Source organism: Saccostrea echinata, unplaced genomic scaffold (genome assembly GCF_033153115.1).
Source record: "Saccostrea echinata isolate AGI-Se365-2 ecotype Australia unplaced genomic scaffold, CSIRO_AGI_Sech_v1 ptg000002l, whole genome shotgun sequence".
Taxonomy (NCBI): domain Eukaryota; kingdom Metazoa; phylum Mollusca; class Bivalvia; order Ostreida; family Ostreidae; genus Saccostrea; species Saccostrea echinata.
This window is the reverse complement of record NW_026889751.1, coordinates 944,928-967,788: the sequence shown is the minus strand read 5'-3', so window position 1 is coordinate 967,788 and position 22,861 is coordinate 944,928. Positions and strand designations below refer to the sequence as shown.

The window sequence follows — 22,861 nt, the reverse complement described above, 5'->3', positions numbered from 1 at the left end:
AACAAAATTTAAGGGGAAAACCGTAGAGACAGATCCGTATATTTGGGAGGATATCCTTTTAAAGCTTATTTTAATATTTGATAATTCTTTAAATAAAAATAATAACCTTCACAAAACATGAGGCCACTTAGTCCACTGAGTAGACATTGCAGTAGCACTGAATACATTCTGTAACTGATTGGATAAAGATTTAAGTTATTGGTACTCTAATTACTATTCCGTGTACTGAGTATCTGTATATTTTATGGGGAAAATAAAAACACAAAAGAATCTTTAAGAGTCCATGAAAACGGTAAAAAGCACTTACACTTTATCATAAATAAATATTGGAGCCTCTGAAAGTTGTCTTTCTTTGTTGGCTTTTCCCATATGCTTCTTTCTCAGTGTAACATACGTCCTTCTGATGTTTGTTCAAGTCTTTTACAGCTAGGATATATCATACAGCTAAGATAGATATATCATACACTGCCACCATCAATTTATTTTTCTACTTAAACAATAAGAACTGACAATGAGTTTGTTACTCGTTTGTATCTTTTTATTCAAATCTTGAATATTTTTTATATAATTAAGGAAGAAAGAATTTTAAAATGAATAACAAGAAATCAATAGCAAAATACAAAAAGTAAATGAAATTAAAGTAAATATAAATATACATGTAATATTTCTGCATAACAATAAAAAAACTTTTGACTGTGATCTGCGATTTACACAACATTGGCACAAAGTATAGGCCCCTATTTATGCCCTCCATTTATCTTTTTTTTTGTCAATAATGCATATACAATCCCAACTTATTTTTCCAGTCCCATCTTAGACCTGTAGCTCTGTTAATTTTTACCCCTTAAAACACAACTAAATCAGCTTTGACGAATTTTGTCATTAATGAATGAAGAATCTAACAAACTTACTACAAATAAACTACATTACTAATAGAGAGATCCCCGACAAACACAATCCGACTTATTGGGCAAATTATACGACACAGACAGTGGGATCTCCCTACAATTTAAGAGAAATAATATTACATAAGAATGTGTAAGTATTAAATAATGTTAAAGTACATATTAAAACATCGGGGATCACCAGGTAACATATTTAACACAGTGGTCAAAAACAATTGCAGGGTGATCTCCCCGTGATGTAAAAATAAAAAAAAAACATGTAAAAATTCAAAGTATATTCATTTTGAAAGTTTGAAGCTATTTTAGCAAATATTAACTCTGCTACCATTTCTTGAAAATCTCCAAACAAATTTTGATTTTGCCGAAGAAAGCGGTTGGAGGAGGGGTTTGGGGAAATAGAGTTGACTCTAAGCCATCCAAATATTCTTGTACATCGTGGTAAATTGTTACTTTTACTAGGAAGAAGGTTTTAATATAATTTAACAAAATTGTCACAAAAGAATTAACAATTACCATTTTCTTTGGTTCAAAAATATTGATAAATAGACAATAATGTCCTAAATCTGATCTTATAGAATTTGACAGTCCTGATGCTGAGCTAAATGTATCTAGTCTTAAAACTTTAATCTACACTACAGTTAAATGCAATGATATGTGACAAAACGCTTAAAATAACTCATAGAAAAAAATTCTTAACGTTCCCGTGTTAAAGGGAGTCAAAGGGATACTCATTTTAATATTTTTTTTCTCGCTCACGAAATGAGCTAAAGCCTTAAAAACACAGAACTGTCACATTTTATGTTTTGTTTCATATAATAAAATGACTGGTTCCCTTTTAATAACTATTTCGCAAACATCCTTTAGGGTTCCCAAGAAGACGTGGGAAAATTATTAGAAAAGAAGCTGTCTCTAATAGTCATTTAAATTATGTGAAGAATATATAAATCACTAATAATAAAACAAAGAAAATAACACAAATACAGACAAAAACAGCTGAAAAAAAGGACATACGATCTAAACTGTGGTAAGGTTCCTTAAATATCAAAACGGGTAATATTCCAGTCAATTTTGTCCGATATATTTTAAGTAGTTTTCTACAAAATCGTAGATATATTCCAGTTGTTCCTAAAACAGATAGAAAATAAACATTAGATGTCTGTAAAAAATCTTCAAATAATAAATGCGGTTTCATAATCAAGGGAAATATGCAAAACTTAATGTTAACAAAATCCTAATAATTTGAAACGAAGCAAGACCAAAAAACACTAGACGCAATAAAAAATAATGAATAAGAATGATGCATATTTTCATTTAAGATTTTAGTACGTTAAGATTTGTATTCAAAAGCATAATCATTTCACGTCCATTTGTGTCGTATTAAGTGCAGAGAAACGAATTCAATTGTAAACTGATGTTGAATCAAACCGGGTGAAATTATTTACCAAACACGGAACTATTTGAGATCGCCGGTGACGCATGTTTAACACTGTCTGTAAGATGTCCACTGTGCCAAATAGCTGTATTTGTTCTACAAGATTAGCCAAAACACAAAACATCCCACTCTGTTTGGCGCCATTCCTTCAGCAAAAAAAGTATAAAATAGTAACAAATCTATATCAGAAATAAGAACAATTAAATATTCAAGCTGTGCTTAAAAGGTGGTTTCCTGAAAACTTTAGATCAAAACTGTTATGTCTTCAAATATTTATTCTACTTTTGTTACAGGAGTAGGTGAACAACTGCCTCATTTTCTGGTATCTATGCATCTATGAATGAAGAGGGAAATGTATATGTTGTGTACAAGAATGTTCTGAGTTTCGGAATAAAACAACGTATAAAAGAATAACCTCGTGATTGAGTAGGCGATACATCATGATGGTAAAGTTACATACATGCACTGAACGACAACTGGATGTCCGCTATATTCTTTTCTGTGATTTAACACCGCTTCTGTCAAGTCTATCATTGGTTGATGACTATCGGGAACGAGACGATTTTGTTTCCAGAAACGACAACGAAACACAATAATGGAACGTACATCTCCTGTCTAAAAATATTGTTGTATCAACCATTTCAGTCTCATGTATTACAAAAACAGAACATTTTGATTTATAATTAGTTATGAAAAAATTGTTAACGATAATAAATATAAACTTTATATCATAAATAATTCTGATCTACCTGTCTGTCGTAAAATTTCAGGTTAAGAACATCAATGTCTCCTAATTCGGATTTATCTTGTAGAAATAATTCAAATGACTCACAAAGAATAGGGCCCTCTTTTGAAGGTAAGTAGATTCCTACATTCTAAAAATGAAAAGAAAATATTCGAAAAAAATAATGCTACAATAAATACAATAAAATAAAAAGTATCAATCCAGCAATAATACACAATGGTTCTATTCATAGTTAATGACGTTTAGGATCTCAAGTTTTAAGATACCTCTTCTATATCTTGTTCAAACATGACAATACCAAAGACTTCATGATCCGCCACTAAGGAGAGGAAATCACCCATCGTATTTGGCAAAGGTGTTTGTGTTAAGATATAACCGAAAGGACGCTGGGCATCCTACAACGTCAGTAAAGGTCATTATTAGAAAAATTATTTTTATTCATTACATATTATTTTTGTTTGATTGACTTTAAATCCTATAATGCAATAGTTATAACTCCAAACAAACCTTTATAATTCTGATTGTAACGTGCCATTTGATTGGATAAAAAATTTACTTTATATCGTATAATTGGGAGGCCTACGTCATAATGACTTGCGACAAAAACGTATCGATCCGCCTGACGTTACATTTAAATTTTGTACAATTTGAAGTCATTTTTAAGGGCAGTCATCTTTTTTCTGACACTAATGAATGAAAATTAAATTATAAGGAATGATATTAATAGCTACCCAATTTATACGCTATAAAGTGGTCTGGAACAGTTTACGCTTTCTAATATATTCGATCAGTGCATACTACATGTATCTATCAAGATATATTACTAAAGTAAGGAACTCTTCACACAATTGCTCTGAAAAAATATAGTTCCATTCATGATCAGCAGAAACAACATTAAAACAAATGTTTAGAATATCGATGTGTATGTTATACATGAAAGAAAACAAAATTAACGTAAAATGATTTTAAGAAAATCATTTTATCACCAGAAATGTAAAGAAGAAGTATTCATTTTCCTACGCTAGCTGCCTCCTCAGCCTTTTTCCCGAAATTATGTCTACTGGGTCATTCTTCGATTGACAATCTTTTCACCAATTACATTACTTCCATGATTATTGTTCGTTAATTATTATATAATTTCTTATGATAGATAATGTTAATCATTAATTGTGTGTGTGTGTGTTTGTGTGTGTGTTTCTTTTTTGAACTGTTTACTGACGGAATGGTTATATGACAGCTGCAATCGCAATTTCTCAGGACCTCCCGACAAGCGGAAAAACAAAGAGTTTAGATGCGATTGACTTTCTGATCGCAATTGTGAAGACCTAGGCTATTTGGTCTTGCAATCACAGGTGTGTACATTGTTTGCTAGTGACGCAAGACTGGTGACAGTATTTACAACGGATTGAAGAACTACTTTCATAACTAGTGCATTTTTTTTCTTTTAGAGATCAGCTGAGCACAGTGAAAATTTGAGTAAATTTAAATTAAAAGTCGAATATCTTGGATATGGTGTAACCCATATCTATTCTTGTTTATAAACCGCTTAGGGGTTTATAAAGCGTAAACTGCCCCAACCCACTTTATACCGTATAAATTGGGTAGCTATTAAATTCATTCTTTAAGTTATATAATTTACAAGACTCTCTGACTTTATAGCTTATCAAGATTTCCTGTAAATACTATCATGATACACACCGGCAGTTGGACAGCATTGATGTAGTCACTCTCTCCTCTACTTAAATATACCCTGTATTTTTCGTCTGGAAATATAAGCAACAGCCATGGTTAAAAATATTTGAACGAAAATTTAGGTTTGTGCAGGGTTGCGAAGATCTATGATAAAAATCATCCCAAGAACAATAGGGTCGTGTCAAAAAAACTTGGAAAGCATTCCCATGCAGTGTATATGTTGGCAAAAACCAAAGGTTTCCTAGGCTAGAATGACGACACAAATATATCTTCTGAAGTATAGAACCAGAAGTCTCTGACAAGAATGTAGCTCTACTGGTTTTACTTAACAAAAGTAGAGAAAGGTAGCACTTAGACTTCAAACCATGGCAACAGCAATGTATAAAATATCGATCCTTGGTCTCTTTCTAAGTCAAGTTTAATCGTCTAATTGGACAGAAACTGTAGTAGCAATAATATTTTGAAATATTTTTACAGAAATTCCCAATTTTAGAAACCATTAAAACACTTCACAAAATCAAAAACTGATGTATAGAAATTTATATCTTAATATAGTCTATGTATGTTCCAAGTTACATTAAAATCGGAATGAACTGTAGGAGGAGTAGTATTTTGAAAATATTTTAAAGAAATTTCTATTTTTATTAACCATGGCAACACTTTTCAATAAAATAAAATAAAATAAAAATAAATAAATAAATAAGGATAAAGATAATCTTGTATCTTAATAAAGTCTAAATGTGTACCAAGTTATATTGAAATCGGACTGAAACTGTGGGAGGAGTAGCGTTTTGAAAGAATTTCACAAAATTTTCTGTTTTTAATAACCATGACAACATTATTCATCGAAAACAAAACCAATATACAGAATTATGTATCTTAGTGTGGTTTACTGTACCAGGTTATATTGAAATCGGACTTAAACTGTGGGAGGAGTAGCGTTTGAAAGAATTTTACAGAATTTTCTATTTTAAGTAACGATGGCAACACCGTTCATCGACATTAAAAACAGAAGAATTATGTATCTTAGTGTAGTCTTCTCGTGTACTATGTTATACTGAAATGGGACTAAAACTGTAGGAAGAAGTGGCATTTTGAAAGAATTTTACAGAAATTTCTATATTCAATAACCAATGCAACACCGTTTGTCGAAATCAAAAACCGATATACAGAATTATGTGTCAGTGTAGTTCACGTATATACCAATTCATATTGAAATCGGACCAAAACTGTAGGAGGAGTAGTGTTTTTGAAATATTGTTTACAGACAGAAAGAGAGTCAGACGGACGGACGACTGACATCTTACTATCGCATAAGACTCTGGTCTTTGACCAGTAGAGCTAAAATTGACTCAGTTTAGCATTGTGATCGATGGGTCTATTGTTTCATATGTAAACCAAAATCAAAACCATAACGATTACTCTTTCTGCATAAACGAAATACCTGGTAATATATTGTTATGTCTATTTTTGGATAGGTTGTTCAATGCTCTCGCCGCTTGGTACCGCTTTTCATCAAAGTTAGGTAACAGTTTTTCGATCAACTGAAAAAAAGAGACAAACTACATGTACTTGTGAATTGAAATAAACAACTAATAACTAAATTTAAGAAATGGAATCTTTTGTGAAATATAAACGTGTCGCTCGCATTAGAACTAAATGAGTATTTATTATAATTACATGTACGTGTAATTAAACAAAAGAGAAAACGGTTGGTCTTTTTTTTTAAGTGTGAATCCTATTCTTTATATATGTTAGAAAATAGCATTCAAGAGCATATATTGTAAAAATCTAACATTGTCAATTATTTGACACCATTTAGAGAAAAAGTAACTTCTGGGGAAAAAAAAGAAAGCAAAAAAGCTTTAATTCGTTGAACAATGCTGGTTCATGAATAATTTTTTTTACTAATATATATTACTAATATATAAGAACAAAAGTTGTGACTTTATTTCAAATGTCTTAAACTCAACGTTTTGTCAAAGTCTCTCATGTTTCTTCATTTCACTGTTTCGGACCTGACTAGAATTTTCCATTTCTAATCTATGTAAAACAGATTGTTCCAGTGACCTTGGCTCAGGGTCATGGAACACTATCTGTTAATAAGCTCTATCTGAAATATCCGAAACATCCATAACCCATAAACGTCAAAAGTTATCAATATGATGGTCAACGTTGTAGACAGATTAACAAAATGACAGAGACGGACGGGCAAACGAAAAGCAATATATATAGTCTTTGATTTGAACACAAAATTGTAGTAGTTGCTTCTATATGCAAAATTACCTGGAATTCTTCCTCAATATTTTGTTTTCCAGTTGATGGATTGATCGACTTAATTTGACTAAAGTAGTTTCTAAATTCATCTTTAAATAGTGCACTCTGATGTCCAGTAAGTTCTTTTGTGATGACGTCATATAAATAAATATACTGCTCCTATTATGATAGCATTGAGAACAAATAATAAAAAAAATACCAGATTATAATGAATCGAGATACAAAATTACACTTAAAATGAGCATACCATGAATGTAGTGCATTTCATGCTACACAATCGAATTACATCTCACTCTTTTGCATACAGTCTAGGGTAGAAGAATACTTGTCATTCACTTCGATTCATGCCATATGACTAAAATGAAATACATTCAATGCCAAGCTTGTTGATATTTTGTTTTATAATAGCTTATTAAAAAGTCGAATGTAGAAATTTATTCATATATTATTGTATGAAATTTATTCATGCATGTGACAGTTTTATTTGTATTTATACAAGATAGAAAACAACTTTAATAAGAAATTTCAAATAATTCAAGAGCACAGTATTTTGAATTTTTGTGTTAAAAGATCAAAGTGAGTCAGTCTCAAAATGGAGTTAGTGATGATGTACGTGAATAGGGGTATAGTAGAACTTTTTTTTTTGAAAAATCTGCGAACCACTGTTTGTATGGCGTGAGCTCTCTGATGTCTTATTCTGGACACACAACTGACCACATCAACACTGCCATCCCGCTGTCCCTGTTTTATCAGGTAGTCTATAGCTATAAAAGTGCCCGTTCGACCAATACCGGCACTGAGAACAAAGGAAAATATATGTTCACTGTGTCTGAATCTTGTCATAAGATATGCATTCGTGGAAAAACTAAAGTTTGCCTTTTTAAACAGAAAAGTTTGAAACAAAACGTGTTCAGAGATCGATGCCTATGTACAGTGAAATTAAAAACTCCATATCTTCCCATACTACTCGGTAACATGGACATCCAAGTTTCTGCGTGAAACAAAACCTATGGCCAGGGAATCACACGTGTGAAACAAACGTATTTGGGAACTTAAATTTCGAAGGTCCTACATGTATATGAGTAGGGCTGGATCAATTTATCGATATTGAAAAATATATTGTATCGAAAATTTAGCTTCCAATACGTTCGGCAGTTTTTCTTGTAACTCTGTGAAAAAGTTGGGAATTTCAATCACAAAAGATTATACTTTACTGTTTTGAATTAGAACTGACCAATAATGAAATAATGAATTAAAACTGGCCAATAATGAAATAAACATTAAGGAGATAGCACATCCCTAAAAATTATTACATAACATATAACATATACATATATAACTTTAACACGTTGTATTTACAGATGTTAAAAGTATGAATTTGAAGTGTATATTGAATGAAAGTGAGACAAGAACTACGAAACTATGAGTTATAAAACGTTCAGTTCTTGTAAAATTTATGCATTAGATAGAATCGTTAAAGAATCCAATATATCGCATATCGCTTTATAAAATATCATATCGTATCGAAATTGTTTGCCCTATATATGAGTGAGATTTAGACATTATCTCTGTGAGTAATGTTTTCAAGCAGTGAAAAATATATATACTATTTAAAGCTGATTTTCAATGCTTATCGAACATCCACCTTTTTAAAAGATAAGATACATGTACATGTATTTTAATTTTATGCTAAATGTACCACTTCCACTCATCTAGCATTTCTTTTTTTTTTCACCATGTTGTCGTGAATTGTAATTTAATGTCATATAGATGTTAGGTTGTAGATATTAAAAACATTAAATTTAATTTATTTCATTGATTGGAGAAGGACGTTGTAACGGTCATATAGATGTTAGGTTGTAGATATTGAAAACATTAAATTATTTCATTGATTGGAGAAGGACGTTGTAACGGTTTTAAGTTCTAAAAATAAGTATTTCTAATGAAATCGTACCCATTTCCTGCTTCCTTGCGTTCGAAAAGATTACTACGGGTATCCCTGCTGTAGATATATTTAGCTAAATTAAAAATAACTGAAAGTATCAGAAAATAGACTACTATCATTTTTTTTATAAGAGACATGAAATCAAATAGGCTGAACCTTTCAAAAGAAAAATAATATGAAGATAAATTAACTATTAATTTTTTTTACAGAGTTCTTAATAAAACTTGCAAGGAAATAAAACTTTTATTAGCACTCATGCATGTACCTAGTCAAGTTTGTAAGCGATTTTTTTCTTATTAAAAGGATAATAAATTATGTTCAGGAATATCTTCCATAGCCGTCGGAAGCAAATTGAAAGTGTGTGTGTGGAGGGGGGGGGGGTAGTAAATCAACAAAAAACGTTTTGTGAATAATCCCCAATTTTCTATGCCTATATTATGCTATCTTTACAAAAAAAGAGGGGGGGGGAAGTAAGCCCCCCTATAGCCCCTCCCCCGGTTTCCGACGCCTTTCTTCAGCAAAGTGAGTACTAAGAAAATAGTTTTAATAACCTTGTATACATGTATAAATTATGTTTCCCGCTAAACTCCAAACAAATTATGAGCCGTGTGCAAAATCAATCGACAAAATTAGAGATGGTGTCATCGTAGATAATGTGATTTCATGTAATGTTATGGCTAAGTGATGTGTCAAGCACTTAAAGGTGAAATACTTCCAATCTGAATGGTGAAATTGAAAGATGATATGCTAGAAGAATAGAAAATGATACATGTGGTCGCGCTTTCTTAATTCGATTTGACTTGAATATTTTCGTTGCTTTCCGAAACGAAATGAAAAGAATAATGTAAGTGTATTCACTTTGTAACGGAATAAACGTCTGCATCTCAAGGTAAATGCATTAAAATAATGTTTGTTAGTACTTAACATGTTCTGAAAGTTTTATTCGAAGAAGTCAGTGAATGGTAAACAAAAGTAGTTTAGGGCGTTATGTAAGCGCTGATATTTGGATTTGCCGGATGCCCCATATGGAATCAACTGCGATCGACCGAAGCCGATCCGAAAAATACCAGTGTTACAATCCACTTGACCTTTGACCTGCTTTTCAAAAAACACCCCGGGAAGTTTAGTTTTACTTATGTCTTTTGAATTTTGAGAGGCAGGGCTTTGATAATTGGCATTTATACGTGTTTATACATGTTTGTGAGCTCATATTACTGTATTTTGATACCGTATGATATTCAGTTATCACACAAACTAATATTTAAATACTGTGAAAATACATCGGGATCGGTATTCCACAATGGATCGTGTAAACTGACTATAAATGACTGACTGAATTGGAGGGTTGTTGGAAACACATATACTGGATTCCAAAACTCCATAAAAATCCTTACAAACAAAGATACAGAGCGGGTTCCATTAAATGTTCTTCTTCACTCCTCACTAAAATATTTACAGCAGAGATTGAAAAACTTCGGGAGTACTGTACAACAGTATAGTCTAGGTATAAATCAGAGTACGGATACTTAAAAACTCTAAGGAACTTTTAGAAAAGAACAAGGTACAGTTTCAATACAAATCTGGCCCTGTATTTTTTCTAAAATATGAAAGTGATATAAGAAAACAAAACTCAATGTTTCTGAGTAGTTGAAATTCCATGCAGGAAGAACGTACAAAACGTTGTTGTTGTTTTTTTCAAATGACCTTCTAAAGGCTTAATGTGACGTCATGAACTTATGCATTTTCCCGTATTTTCTTTAAAAGTTGCGGAAGACATCAATTTTCAGTGGAATTTTCTCTCGGATAATATGGAGCACATGCATCGCCCACAAAGATTTTCAGAAATATAATTTTTCAAAGAATTTTACACAACGTATCTGAAAATTGCAGTGGACGAAGGCTGTGGACACTATTTTCTTAAGGAAAATAACCTCTGAAATGAGTCATTTTGGGGCTCTCCTGTTAAAAAAAATTAGAAATGTACCAAATTAATGACGTCATTTTTCCAGAATGGTCCCCCTTCATGCCGTATTCTTTCATGATTTATCTCATTCAAACACTCAACTCATATTTAAGCCAATTCCATAACTTTTTGAAAACATTAGGTTACAATTAGGCCCAAACCGTACCTTCTTCTTTGAAATCACTAAAAATTCCCCAAAATCGATAACATCAAAAGGTACGACTTTTAAACACTCTATACAACCATTCCTCATGATTAATTAAAATCCAGCTTCTTTTTCAATTAAAATGGAACTCGTATATATACTAACTTACCTTGTCATTGGTCATTTGCAAAATTATTTCGTTAAAAAACATTCTGATTGAACAGACAATTACTCTGAAGGTTATATTAAAAAGATGCTAGAGTTTCTGATTGATAATATCTATATAGTTTTTGGAGATTAGGTCTTCCAACAATGTGTTGGAATTTCCATGGGCACCAATTGCACTCTGTTATTAGCAGACCTAATTTTGTATTCATATGAAGAAGAATTTATTTAAAAACTTCTACATGTGAAGAAGAAAATGCTTGCTGTGGCCTTCAAGTTCAACTCGACATTTAGATATATGGACGACGTATTATCAATTAACAATAGTTACTTTCATTCATATGTCGATTCGATATATCCCAATAAACTTGAAATAAAGACACCAGACACCACAGAGTTCTGGCACATCTGTCTCATATTTGGATATATTACTGGAAAAAGACGTTAACGGTAACCTAACAACAAAGCTTAATGATAAACGTGTTGACTTCAAATTTTCAATTGTCAGCTTCCTTTACATATGTAGCAAAATACCCTTATCACCTGCATATGTGGTTTATGTCGATACGCAAGAGTATGGTATACGTATGATCATTTTTTTTAAAACGAGGCATACTATTAACAAGTTGATGAAACAAGGATATCAACAGTCTCGTCTGAAGTCATCATTTCGTAAGTTCTATGATCGATACAATGACCTTATCAGCAAATAAAATTTATCATTAGGTCAAATGCGAAATGACGTTTTTCATACTAACTGTTAGGCCATTATTTACACACTGACATTTCTACAGATTTTTCCGTTTACTCGATCATGTATCACGCTACATGATAAGAAGGAGCACACGGCGGGTGTGACCGGTCGACAGAAGATTCTTAATCCTGCATGGCACCCGATACCACCTTTTATGTTCTTGGAAATCCGTGTTTGCTCTGCTCCCGATCTGTATTGTTTAAATGGACTATGAGCCTGAATACTGTTCGGTATCTCCATCTTTCATTAATAAAATGATAAATAATTATTTCTAATAATTTCAATTTAATTATTCGTTTGAGGGTTGGGGAGCCACATTTTCTTTGATTGTCAGATTCTATGGCAGTCTTATACTATCCTTGAATATTTTTATTTTTCGTTGCAGGCACATCCATGTACTCTAATGCTAATAGTTAATAAAAGTTGACCACTCTTAGATCTATGTACATCTTTATAATGAAGCTACAAAGCAGGCCACACATGCGTTCTTTGGAACACTCTAGTTGTATTATGAAGATTGTTTCAGAGGACCAGGAAGTAGGTTACGCTTTTTCACAGAAATTTAGGAGCCTACTCTATATTTGTAAAGTACGAAATTAGTTCAACGTTTTTTCAAGAAAGATGCAGCGATATCTGTTAAAATATCTTGAAAGAGAATCTTACAATTTTTCAAGTAAAACGCAAGCATCTTTGAAATTGAGAACACAACCGGCATTTAGATATACTTTATTTAATCAGAAATCTACCGACATATTCTTTTCATGTATAAAATAAAACTTTTCTTATTATTAATTTTGACTAATCGTTCGTGTTTAAGTAAATAAGTAGAATTCTTTTAGGAAACTAAGAAATGATCTTTATTTAACCCTTGTAGTTTAAAGGTAGGACTTAATTTTTTTTAAAATGTACCTGAAGCTAACACCTGTTCTTGCAATCGAAATGTTTTGTTTCAGGGAATCACTCCCCATAGCTCATCTTTGAATTTTTCAAAACGTATATCATCTGACATATGGTTCGATGTGTCTAATTCAATGCTTGTTGTGGTTTGGGCAATTCTAACTGGACATATATTATTTTTAGCTTCAATCTATATACATGTACAGTTATGTTCTTCCTATTACTCGGAATTCAATATCAAATTAATTTATTTCCTCAAAATTTCAAAATTCCAAAGTTGGATTTTCAAGGTTAATTATTAAACGCCTGTTTTTGTCAGCTGTGCTATGCTGTGCTATTTACAAAGAGGAAAATACATCTCTCGTCAACATCATATTTTCAGTGACGCACAACTAGATATGTCTTTGCTTGGTACAGTGTGGTATTTGAAATAGATCTCTTAAACGGTTAAAACAGTCCTTGTGAACAGGAAAACACTTATGTGTGTGTCAGCTTGTTAATCATCAAAAGCATATATTGTCAAGATTTAAAAAAAGGAAGTTCATCTTAAAATTCCTCTATTTTAATTTTAGAGCAAAGCATTGCAGTGTTTACTTTATATGAACATAATTCAAGCTGTACTGAATAACTATCATGGATTTGTGTCTTTTTTCTTTTTCAAATAATTTCATCTCATAATTCTCATATCCCCCCCTCTCTCTCTCTCTCTCTCTCTACATATATATGTTCAATCTTCATTTAACCTTAAGCAAGGTTGGTGCTTTATCAATGCTTCTTAGCCTACTAAATTAAAAAATTCTACGATTTTCAAGCAATATTTTTTTTTCTTTTCAATACCAATGACTAACAATGAGTAATAGATCTTTTGAATTTTCTAATTATAAAGTGATTTTTATTCCAATGGAATTCTCTTTCTCCTTAAAGTGTTAATCTGAAGACGATGTTGTAAGACTTCCTACACCTCTATCTAAACACTACCTGCAGTGTGAACGTGAAAGACGAGGCTTAAATTACTACAACTACCCGCAGTGTAAATGTAAAATTGAGACTAACGTAACTACAACTACCTACAATGTAAACAAAAAGACGACACTACTTGCAGAGTTAACGTGAAGACAAGGTTGACTCATTACATACGAGTACTACAACCACCTGTTTTGTATATGTAAAGACGAGACTGACATACTACACATACCTGCAGTGTACTATAAGGGGTCCCGATATATCTGTCTTACGAACTACTCTGTTTCTGAATTCCAAGATTGAATTGACATCTCTCGGGACACCTTTATCTGGCCAGGCAGTAAAGTGAAATTGCTCTATTGTTCTTTCTTCACCTTCCTGTCAAGATTTTTATGCTTGGAAGATGAAGTTTATAAACGATGGCCACAAATGTACTATGCAGTTAAAGTTTATATTGTACAAAAGCTCTTTTGAGAGAAAATCTTCAAGAATGTAACAATTTTTTAAAAATTGATTGACTAAAATCATGAGCACGTGAAGTACAAAGAACATGATATTTTCAAAGAAATACCGGTCGAAATAAATTATTTAAGGGGGTTATTCTAGTTGTATCCCTTGCTTGATTATATCAACGAGGTATACTAGCACTACAACTAATTTCAGTCAATTTTCAGTTTTTAAGTAGGAGATTAAAGAGACGTAAGAACGTTCTACGTGTGACCAATTTCTTACACTGAATTGTCTATGGGATTTTTCCGTTTAGGAGCACACGGCGGGTGTGACCGGAAGAAAGGGAATGCTTACTCCTCCATGGTACCTGATCCCAACTCTGATCTTTTAGCGGTCTGTGTTTGCCCTGCTCATAATCTGTATATTTTCGATGGACTTTCAATTTTGATTTATGTTTGATATTCTTATATTTCACAGGCTCTTTTAAAGGATCCTTTCTAATTTGATACATGTATATTGTTACAAATTTAAAGACGGTTTCTATTCTTCTAAATTCTTTGTTTACTTGTATCATGAATATAAATTGTATAATCTTTCAAACTTTAAGCCGTTTCTTTTCATATAAAATCCTTGCTTAATAATACGATAAATATATACACACCTTTAGTACTTTGAAACGACGAACTGTAAACAGCGTTGACGACTCCTCTGTGTCCGTCTTTACGTGTAAATCTTCATAACTTATTTCTGATTTCGGCCAGTACTTCTTGCACTTCATCTGATTTGTAATTTGTAAAAGTGTATAAAACCTAGTCAATAAATGCTACTGTGAATATTGCCATAGGTCCCTAAAATCAGAATATACTTACAATTTCGTTTTCTTCCAAGTTTGTAAGGATAACGATAGTGTTAGCGTTTGATTGCCAAATCATTCGCCAAAAATCATTTATCGTATCGCCAGTAAACGGACCTAAACAGAACTATTGCATAATAAGAAATACATATTTATTTATCAGATGTGTACAAATCAACAACGTCTGTTTACTGATATATTAATAATAATTATACTGTATGATGTATCTTGCCTTGGGCTGCTATATATTCTCGAGGTTTTTCCAGTCCCTAAAATTTTAAGACCAAATTGCAGGAAATTAGAATAATGTCAGCTCTACAAATATCTTTAATGTGTTTAATATCAAAACTTAAGTTAGACAGGAGATATAATTCCAGAAAGCATCATTAACAGATACAATTTATCTTAAAACTTAGATGAAAGGCGCACATTTTGTAGACCTGATACATATAAGGAATGCATGTCAAATAGTACATTTCTTTACCTTGCATCTGACAGGAAAGCATTTTTGCATCATTCAATCTCAGTTACTTTATATGCAAATAATTTTATCAGATTCTGAATTAATTTGATTTTACTCCAGATCAAAAATATTTTTACTTAAAAAAATAAATTAAGCTTTACTTTCTGAAAAATAACTTGGTTTTTGCTTCAGATTAAGTATTCCTTCTTACTGAAATAAAATAAGTAAGCTTTATTTCATGACAAATCCACTTGTGTGTGGAAGGAAGAATGAAATCTTAAAACGCTTACGTTCACATAAGAGGCATTGATATAATCTTTGCTTCCGTTTTCGGTATTAAGAACGACTCTCGTTGTATCATCTGTAAAAAAAAAATCATTTTTTGTATCAGTTTAATACAAACCAAGTTACATATATATTTTACTTATTTAATAATGTTTAAAATTTTGACCTACAAGGATAAATATGTTTGTATCTGTTTAGCTTTTTGTTTCCTGCTTTCTGTGCTACTCTACACTCCAGCAAGAGCCCTTCAGGAAGGTCCTGAACAAAAGAAAAATCAACTAGTTTTATTGAATGAATTAAAACTGATCACTGTTTATATCGTCGAATGTATTCAGATTTCACCTACAAAGAGTTCATTATACCTGGAATTCTTCTTTCAGGTAATCGTTGGCTTTATTCTTTATCGTAAATTCCCAAAGACTGTTTACAAAAATCCGTGAAATTTTCACATTAAGGTAAATGTGATTCTGGATCTCTGGAACAGTAATATCTTCAATCTCCTCCTCTGGATCAAGTTCTGTCAAAAGTGCCTGAGATCCACGAATGTTATACAAGGAAATTTCATTGTTCCCAACGCCATAATCTGTAAATGATTGTTCTGAAATTCAAACATTGATGAAAAATGTAATAATAGTTATATATATATATATATATATATATATATATATATATATATATATATATATATATATATATATATATATATATATATATATGCTTAATATTAAGTATTACCATTTCTCATGAGAAGCGTCAATTGATGTTCACTTAATCTTCTTCTGTGCTTCCTGTAAAACATTTTTGCCGTTAATGAGCTTTATCTGAAGTGTGCATTTTTGAAAAATTAAAAGAAGTCAACGATAAATGTATTACCATTTGAATTTCATGTATGCTATGACGATTACTAAACTACCAGGAACAAGGAGTAATAATGTAGCGAATAGAAACGAAAGATTGGTGCCACCTGGAAAAGAAAATTAATTTTGTATTCATAGTAAATGTATTTGTGAATAATGGCGCAGTGTTTTTAATAAAGACATTTTTAACATTGATTTCAATACACCTATTTTTACGTTTGGTTTCATTAATTGTGACAGAAGAAAACACACTTATAAATAGTCTTAGGTCCGAAATCAGATCATTCTTTCAGAATGGACAATTTGACAATATTTTACTACTTTAAACATGATATCAGTTGTCACATCAGACATTGGCATTGTTCCGAAAATATCCCTGTTGTCTAGTTTTCCATGATTAATGTTGTTTTAGTCCATTAACGTTAATTATTGAACCGTATAGTAAACAATTTTCTCTGCATAGTCATAAATATTACCTTAATTTCGTTATATATATATATATATATATATATATATATATATATATATATATATATATATATATATATATATATATATATATATATATATACACAGTACAGGCCACGAGTTTTCCCCGTCGCACGGTGGAAAACACACCGTGTGAAATGCTCTGTGTTACACCGTGTACACGGTGTAGCACGGTGTGTGTGGATTTGAAATACACAGGTAGGCACACCGTGCCGCACCGTGTCTAGAAAAATCCCTGCTAATGCACCCCGTGTCGCACCGTGCCCAGAAAATTCCCTCCGTGCCGCACCGTGGCCATAACATTACAGAGAAAAATCATTTTGTTCTGATAAAATATTTTAAGATTTTAAAACAATTAGCACATTGATTTATATGTATAATTATCGTTTTCTAATCTAGAAGACATTGACATGTGTTCTGAATTGTACTAATGATACATGTAACAGGATTTAATATCAGTAACAGAAAAATTAAATGGAGTTGAATTTACCGTTCGCCCAGAAGTTCATATTTCGTAAAGTTGTTTAGATACTTTTTAAAATTATTATTGGATTGAAATTTTTAATGTCTGAAGAATTTAATCCCACGTAATCACGTAATGAAGAAATGGCATGATCAGTATTACATGTGTTATACGATCCCAGCTGCATGTATTTGTTTTAGTGTACAAACCAAGCATTTATATTCTTGTGTAGAGCACATTTATTTTGTTTATCTTATATTATTCTAAATTTATAAGCGAGAATCGAGAGCAAAATTCCTGTGTACAATAATGTGCGTATTTTTCGTAACAGAATAAATTCTTTACATAAACTAGTAAGTATAAATTCTGTTTTATAAATCCTTTCAATGTAAGAATTTAATATGTTTTTTCCTTAATTATGTAAAGAAACAATGTCAGAGAGAGAAAGGAGAGAGGGAGAGATGCTCTTAACCCCCTTTCACATAAGTCTGAAGAAAAAAAAAATCATTTAATTCTTCGTTTAATAATGCCGAAGCGTATTTCTCGTAACCGACGTTTTTTTTTTCTTTTTATAAACTAGTATTTATGTTTTAAAACCCTTTCAGTGTAAGTATTCTATAAGTTTTTCTTTAATTGAAAAGTGTGTTTAAAAAATTCAGAGAGAGAGAGAGAGAGAGAGAGAGAGAGAGAGAGAGAGAGATTCTTTTAACCCCCTTTCACATAAATCTGTAAAAAAAAAAAAAAAAAAAAAAAAAAAAAAAAAAAAAAAGTAATAATATTAATTCTTCGTTTTATTTACATTATCAAAGTCACAATTAACCATTCTATAAAACTATTTAAATTCTGTAACATTGTTTCATCGTCAACCCAGTTGCAACATGTTCTCGGTTACACACGAAATTCTCGTGCTACACCTGTCAATCAAAATCGCACGACGCTAGATGGCCCAGAAAGTCTGTTTACGCGGAAAGTCTTGCGATTTGAAACATTCTTATGGTCAGTTCCGAGTTCACACCTTTCTAAAAATATATTGGGACACAGCCGGAGGGACGGGGGCGCTGTGTGTTTATCACACCTTTCGTCTTTGACCACATCAAGTGTATAACACACACAACTGACTTTCAGCGAAATTCATCTACCGAGTTACGCCACCACACGTGTAATTTGGCTTGATTACAAACTTACTTTGTAAATTATTCCTTTTCAGACATATATAAACATGTAACCTGTTAGATTATGGTTGTTTTATTTCACAATAGCATAACATAAAAAAATCTTCAGACTCTCGATTAATTTAGAAGGGGGGGGGGGGGTAACAAACATAATAGCTTGAAAGAGGCCAGGGATTTTACTACATGTAACTACATATTTTTTTTTTTTCTCTAAAACCATGATAATAACTTTACAAAGACTTTGATCATAAGAGAAGCTTTATTCTATGCCTGTACATCCCCGAACTACATTCGCTACATGTAATTGATTTTTTTTTCGCAAACCGTTTGACACATTTTTCATTAAATAATTTCAGGATAAGGTAATATTTGTACAGTATACCAAAACACGACTTTTTTTGTGTGTGATATATATTTACCTCCATATTTTACAAGATCATAGACTGCAATAATCCTTAAATTATCAGAGAGTTTATGAATTATGTGCATGTATCTGACACGTTTTAAATTTTATTTTAGATATATTTTTTTTTAAAATTCTCTTTATGTAGAAATTATTTATAAAAAAAATATGCATCTGATAAATACGACATATGAATGCATACGTGCCAAAAAAAAAAAAAAAAAAAATGAAAATGACTGTAATTAAAATGAACACAGCTCGTATAATCGAAAGAAAAGACAACCAAGTAATTTATTTACGAAAGTGTAATCACTATTCCTTCTAAGCATTATAATAGTTTACCGAACATATCTTTTCTCTCGTATAACTAGGTTTTGAAACACGACTTACATGGATGTGCGTACACATTTGAAGACTTTGTCTTTTCGGTGCTGGGCACGAGCACGTGGATCTTAGATTTAAGGACATCTTATTTGTTCAAAGATCTGATAATGAAGAACTAATATTTAAGAAAAAAGTAAAAAAAAAACTTATTTCAAAGGAAATTGATATAATTGATTAAACAACGACAATGAATATTTTTTTAAAGTTCTGCGTGATATCGTAATGGGACACTGTGATACACCGCGCGTACACACCGTGTTACACGGTGCGCAGACATCCTAACTTCAAAGACGCCGACATTGATCGAGGTCCACGCAAAAGCGTGGACTTGCGGTCCACGGGGCCCCGTGTTTTTCGGGGAAAACTCGTGGCCTGTACTGTATATATATATATATATATATATATATATATATATATATATATATATATATATATATATATATATATATATATATATATAATTTTATTTATGTATTTATTGCAAATGATATATTTCAAGCGCAAGGGGAAAATACCGAATCTATCTTAAAATAAATATTCCTTCCATTAATGTCTCTAACTCGGTAATTGAAAGGTTGCAGAGTAAAGAAATGAATTGACTAGAAAGAATAAAAACAAAACATACAGGATACACATAGAGAGAGATAATGAGAAGCTCATAAAGGTAGAAAATACAAGTTCGGGTATGTATGATGCTTATCTTTCTCTCCTACTTGAATTTGATACGCTGCTGTAAAATTATTAGACGAATTAAGGGAGACATCAAAATCAATGGAGTTAATTTTTTCAAGCATTTTAAGGAAAAAATGATTGGGAGGATTTTTTTGTGAATAGGAGGAATTCAAAGTTGTATATTGCATACAAAAGTCACAAAGACGTGTACATGTCAAATGAATTTTAAGTGTCCTAGAAAAGATATTACATATTAAGTACTTTGTCATAGTTTATGCATCTGATTTTTGTTTTAATTTAGCGTTCAGATACTTTCGATCCCCCCTCCCGATAAAATAGCTTGAGGCGCAGTCATTACAAGTATACATGTTCATTTATTGACTGAGTTCGAGAACAACGTGAATTTTGTCGGACCCATGGCATCAATTCCTCGCTTTAAATTAAAAATTAAAAACTAAGGTTTTTGATATCATACACAACTGCTTCTTTAATAAAAATGGAACTCGGAAATGTTCGTATCTTGGTAAGCAATCAACTAAATTACTTTTTTAAAAAATCACTCTGATTCTAAAAACAAGTATATATGTATTTCGCACTCGTGAAAATATCGAAAAACCCTGTCCCACTCGTGAAATAAATTCAGTGAATATCAATTTCATTCAATAAATAATCACATTATTTCACTATTGAAAATGTAATAAATATATTAATATATATACAACAGGGTCCTACAACTACTTTCATATTTGGATGTTTTACTGACTGTTTACTGACTGTAGATGATAAGGGTCAAGTAACAAGTAAACTGTATGACAAACGAGATCACTTTAGCTTTTCCATCTTCAATTGTCCTTATTTATATAATAATATTCCGTTATCACCTGCATATGGTGTTTACTTCTCCAAGCTTATTCAATACTCAAGAGCATGCTCTGAATACGATCAATTTTTAAACCGAGATAGGCTACTAATAGATAAGTTGATGTTACAGGGATTTCAACAACCTCGTTTAAAGTCAGCATTTCCTAAACCGTTGCGTCGTATTTTGGCTGACGTGTTCATGCCAATTGTTAGGCTTTTGTTTTGATACTTAATTGACTTCGGAATGTTCCGTCTACTTGATCAATATGTTGTCATCTTCACTTTTTTTTTTCATTTTCAATCTTCCTTAAAAAAAACCTTTCCTAGCCGTGTCCAGTCTTTCAAAAAAAAAAAAAAAAACTGTCCACTTCTTTCGGACAAAGCATTTCCTACTTATTAAACAGAATTATTTGATTTATTCAAATATAAAACAAGAAAAGTTAAATTATAACATAAAAGATGACGTCACAATTGAGCTTTGAAGTGTGAAAAACATACCAGATTCCTGCGATACTACACACTGTCCAGTGGTGATATTTGGTTTACAGGCTTTCTCACATTTTCCTTCGCCATCACATGTTGCATTAATACAATGTTCACATTTTTCCTCACAACGATATCCATAATATCCATGATCACAGAAAGCACAAACAAGGGGACTGATAACTTCAGGACAATCTTCGTAACCATCGCACATTTTACTCCAACCAATAGTACACACTTCACAGCTTAAATTATTGTAGCATAGTTTACAGTTATCTTGACAACGTTTTTGACAAATCTCACCATAGTAACCATCTTCACACTCCAAGCATTTAGACGCATTGAAGCATAATTTGCAACCTTCGGGACAGTTTTGGTTACACTCATTGTCGTATTTACCGTTATTACATCCGTATAAACAGTTTCCATTCATATCACAAGTGTTACTTATGCAGGCATTGTCACACCTTTTTTCACATATTGAACCATAGAAAATGTTATTTTTGCATTGTGTGCACACATCCTTTGATACACACGATGAACAGTTTTCGGGACACTTGGAACATTCTGATTCAAAAAGGAACCAAGGATCCTCACATTTAAGGCACTGCATATCTTGAATTTCTTCAATGAAACCACAGTGTGCACAACTTCCCGTAACAGCACTACACGCCTGGTCACAATGCTCACCAAACCATCCATCTTTACATCCATGAACACAGGTCTGATTTCTAAAACATGTGGAATTTAAACAGTTAGTACTACATTCTTCTAAACAAAGTTGCCCATATCTCCCTGGAACACATCTTTCACATTGTCCTGTATCTTTATCACAAACTCCTTGTAAGTCACAATATTTACTGCACTTACGATTACAATTGATGCCGTAAAATCCGGTAGAACATAAATGACAGTTACCTGATCGAACATCACACGATCCATTTCCTCCACACGAATTGGGACACTTTTGAGCACATATTGAGCCAAAATACCCATCTTCACAAACTTCACAATTGTATCCATCTTGGCTACATTGCTGACAATTACTTGGACATGTCTCATTGCATTTAGACCCACTGTATCCTTTCTTGCACTGCTCGCAGTTACCATTCTTCCTATCACATGAATCACCGTCGCAATTTG

At 32.0% G+C, this 22,861-nt stretch overlaps 1 protein-coding gene across 1 annotated transcript; it reads right to left on the bottom strand.

The window, feature by feature from the left end:
* Positions 1-552: 552 nt before the first annotated feature.
* Positions 553-22,069, bottom strand: LOC133204661 (receptor-type tyrosine-protein phosphatase alpha-like). Its single transcript, XM_061340411.1, has 19 exons — positions 21,734-22,069; positions 16,808-16,898; positions 16,670-16,722; positions 16,297-16,532; positions 16,105-16,192; positions 15,940-16,010; positions 15,419-15,455; positions 15,203-15,303; positions 14,995-15,111; positions 14,116-14,261; positions 7,712-7,847; positions 7,061-7,210; positions 6,219-6,318; positions 4,781-4,845; positions 3,349-3,477; positions 3,087-3,212; positions 2,798-2,952; positions 2,348-2,483; positions 553-2,030 (listed from the first exon to the last, which is right to left on the bottom strand). Exons 1-19 carry the CDS (start codon positions 21,930-21,932, stop codon positions 1,968-1,970), a joined length of 2,199 nt encoding a protein of 732 aa, XP_061196395.1. The 5' UTR covers positions 21,933-22,069; the 3' UTR covers positions 553-1,967.
* Between the last annotated feature and the right edge of the window lie 792 nt (positions 22,070-22,861).

Bases quoted from the DNA above. Each gene is read 5' to 3' on its own strand.
- LOC133204661 (XM_061340411.1), bottom strand. From the start codon at position 21,932: ATGTGCGATGGTTACGAAGATTGTCCTGAAGTTATCAGTCCCCTTGTT. The intron at 3,213-3,348 runs GTATCTTAAAAC...TTTCATTTTTAG, and splicing joins TTGAACAAGATATAGAAGAG to AATGTAGGAATCTACTTACC. The intron at 2,953-3,086 runs GTAGATCAGAAT...CAATATTTTTAG, and splicing joins TGAAATTTTACGACAGACAG to ACAGGAGATGTACGTTCCAT.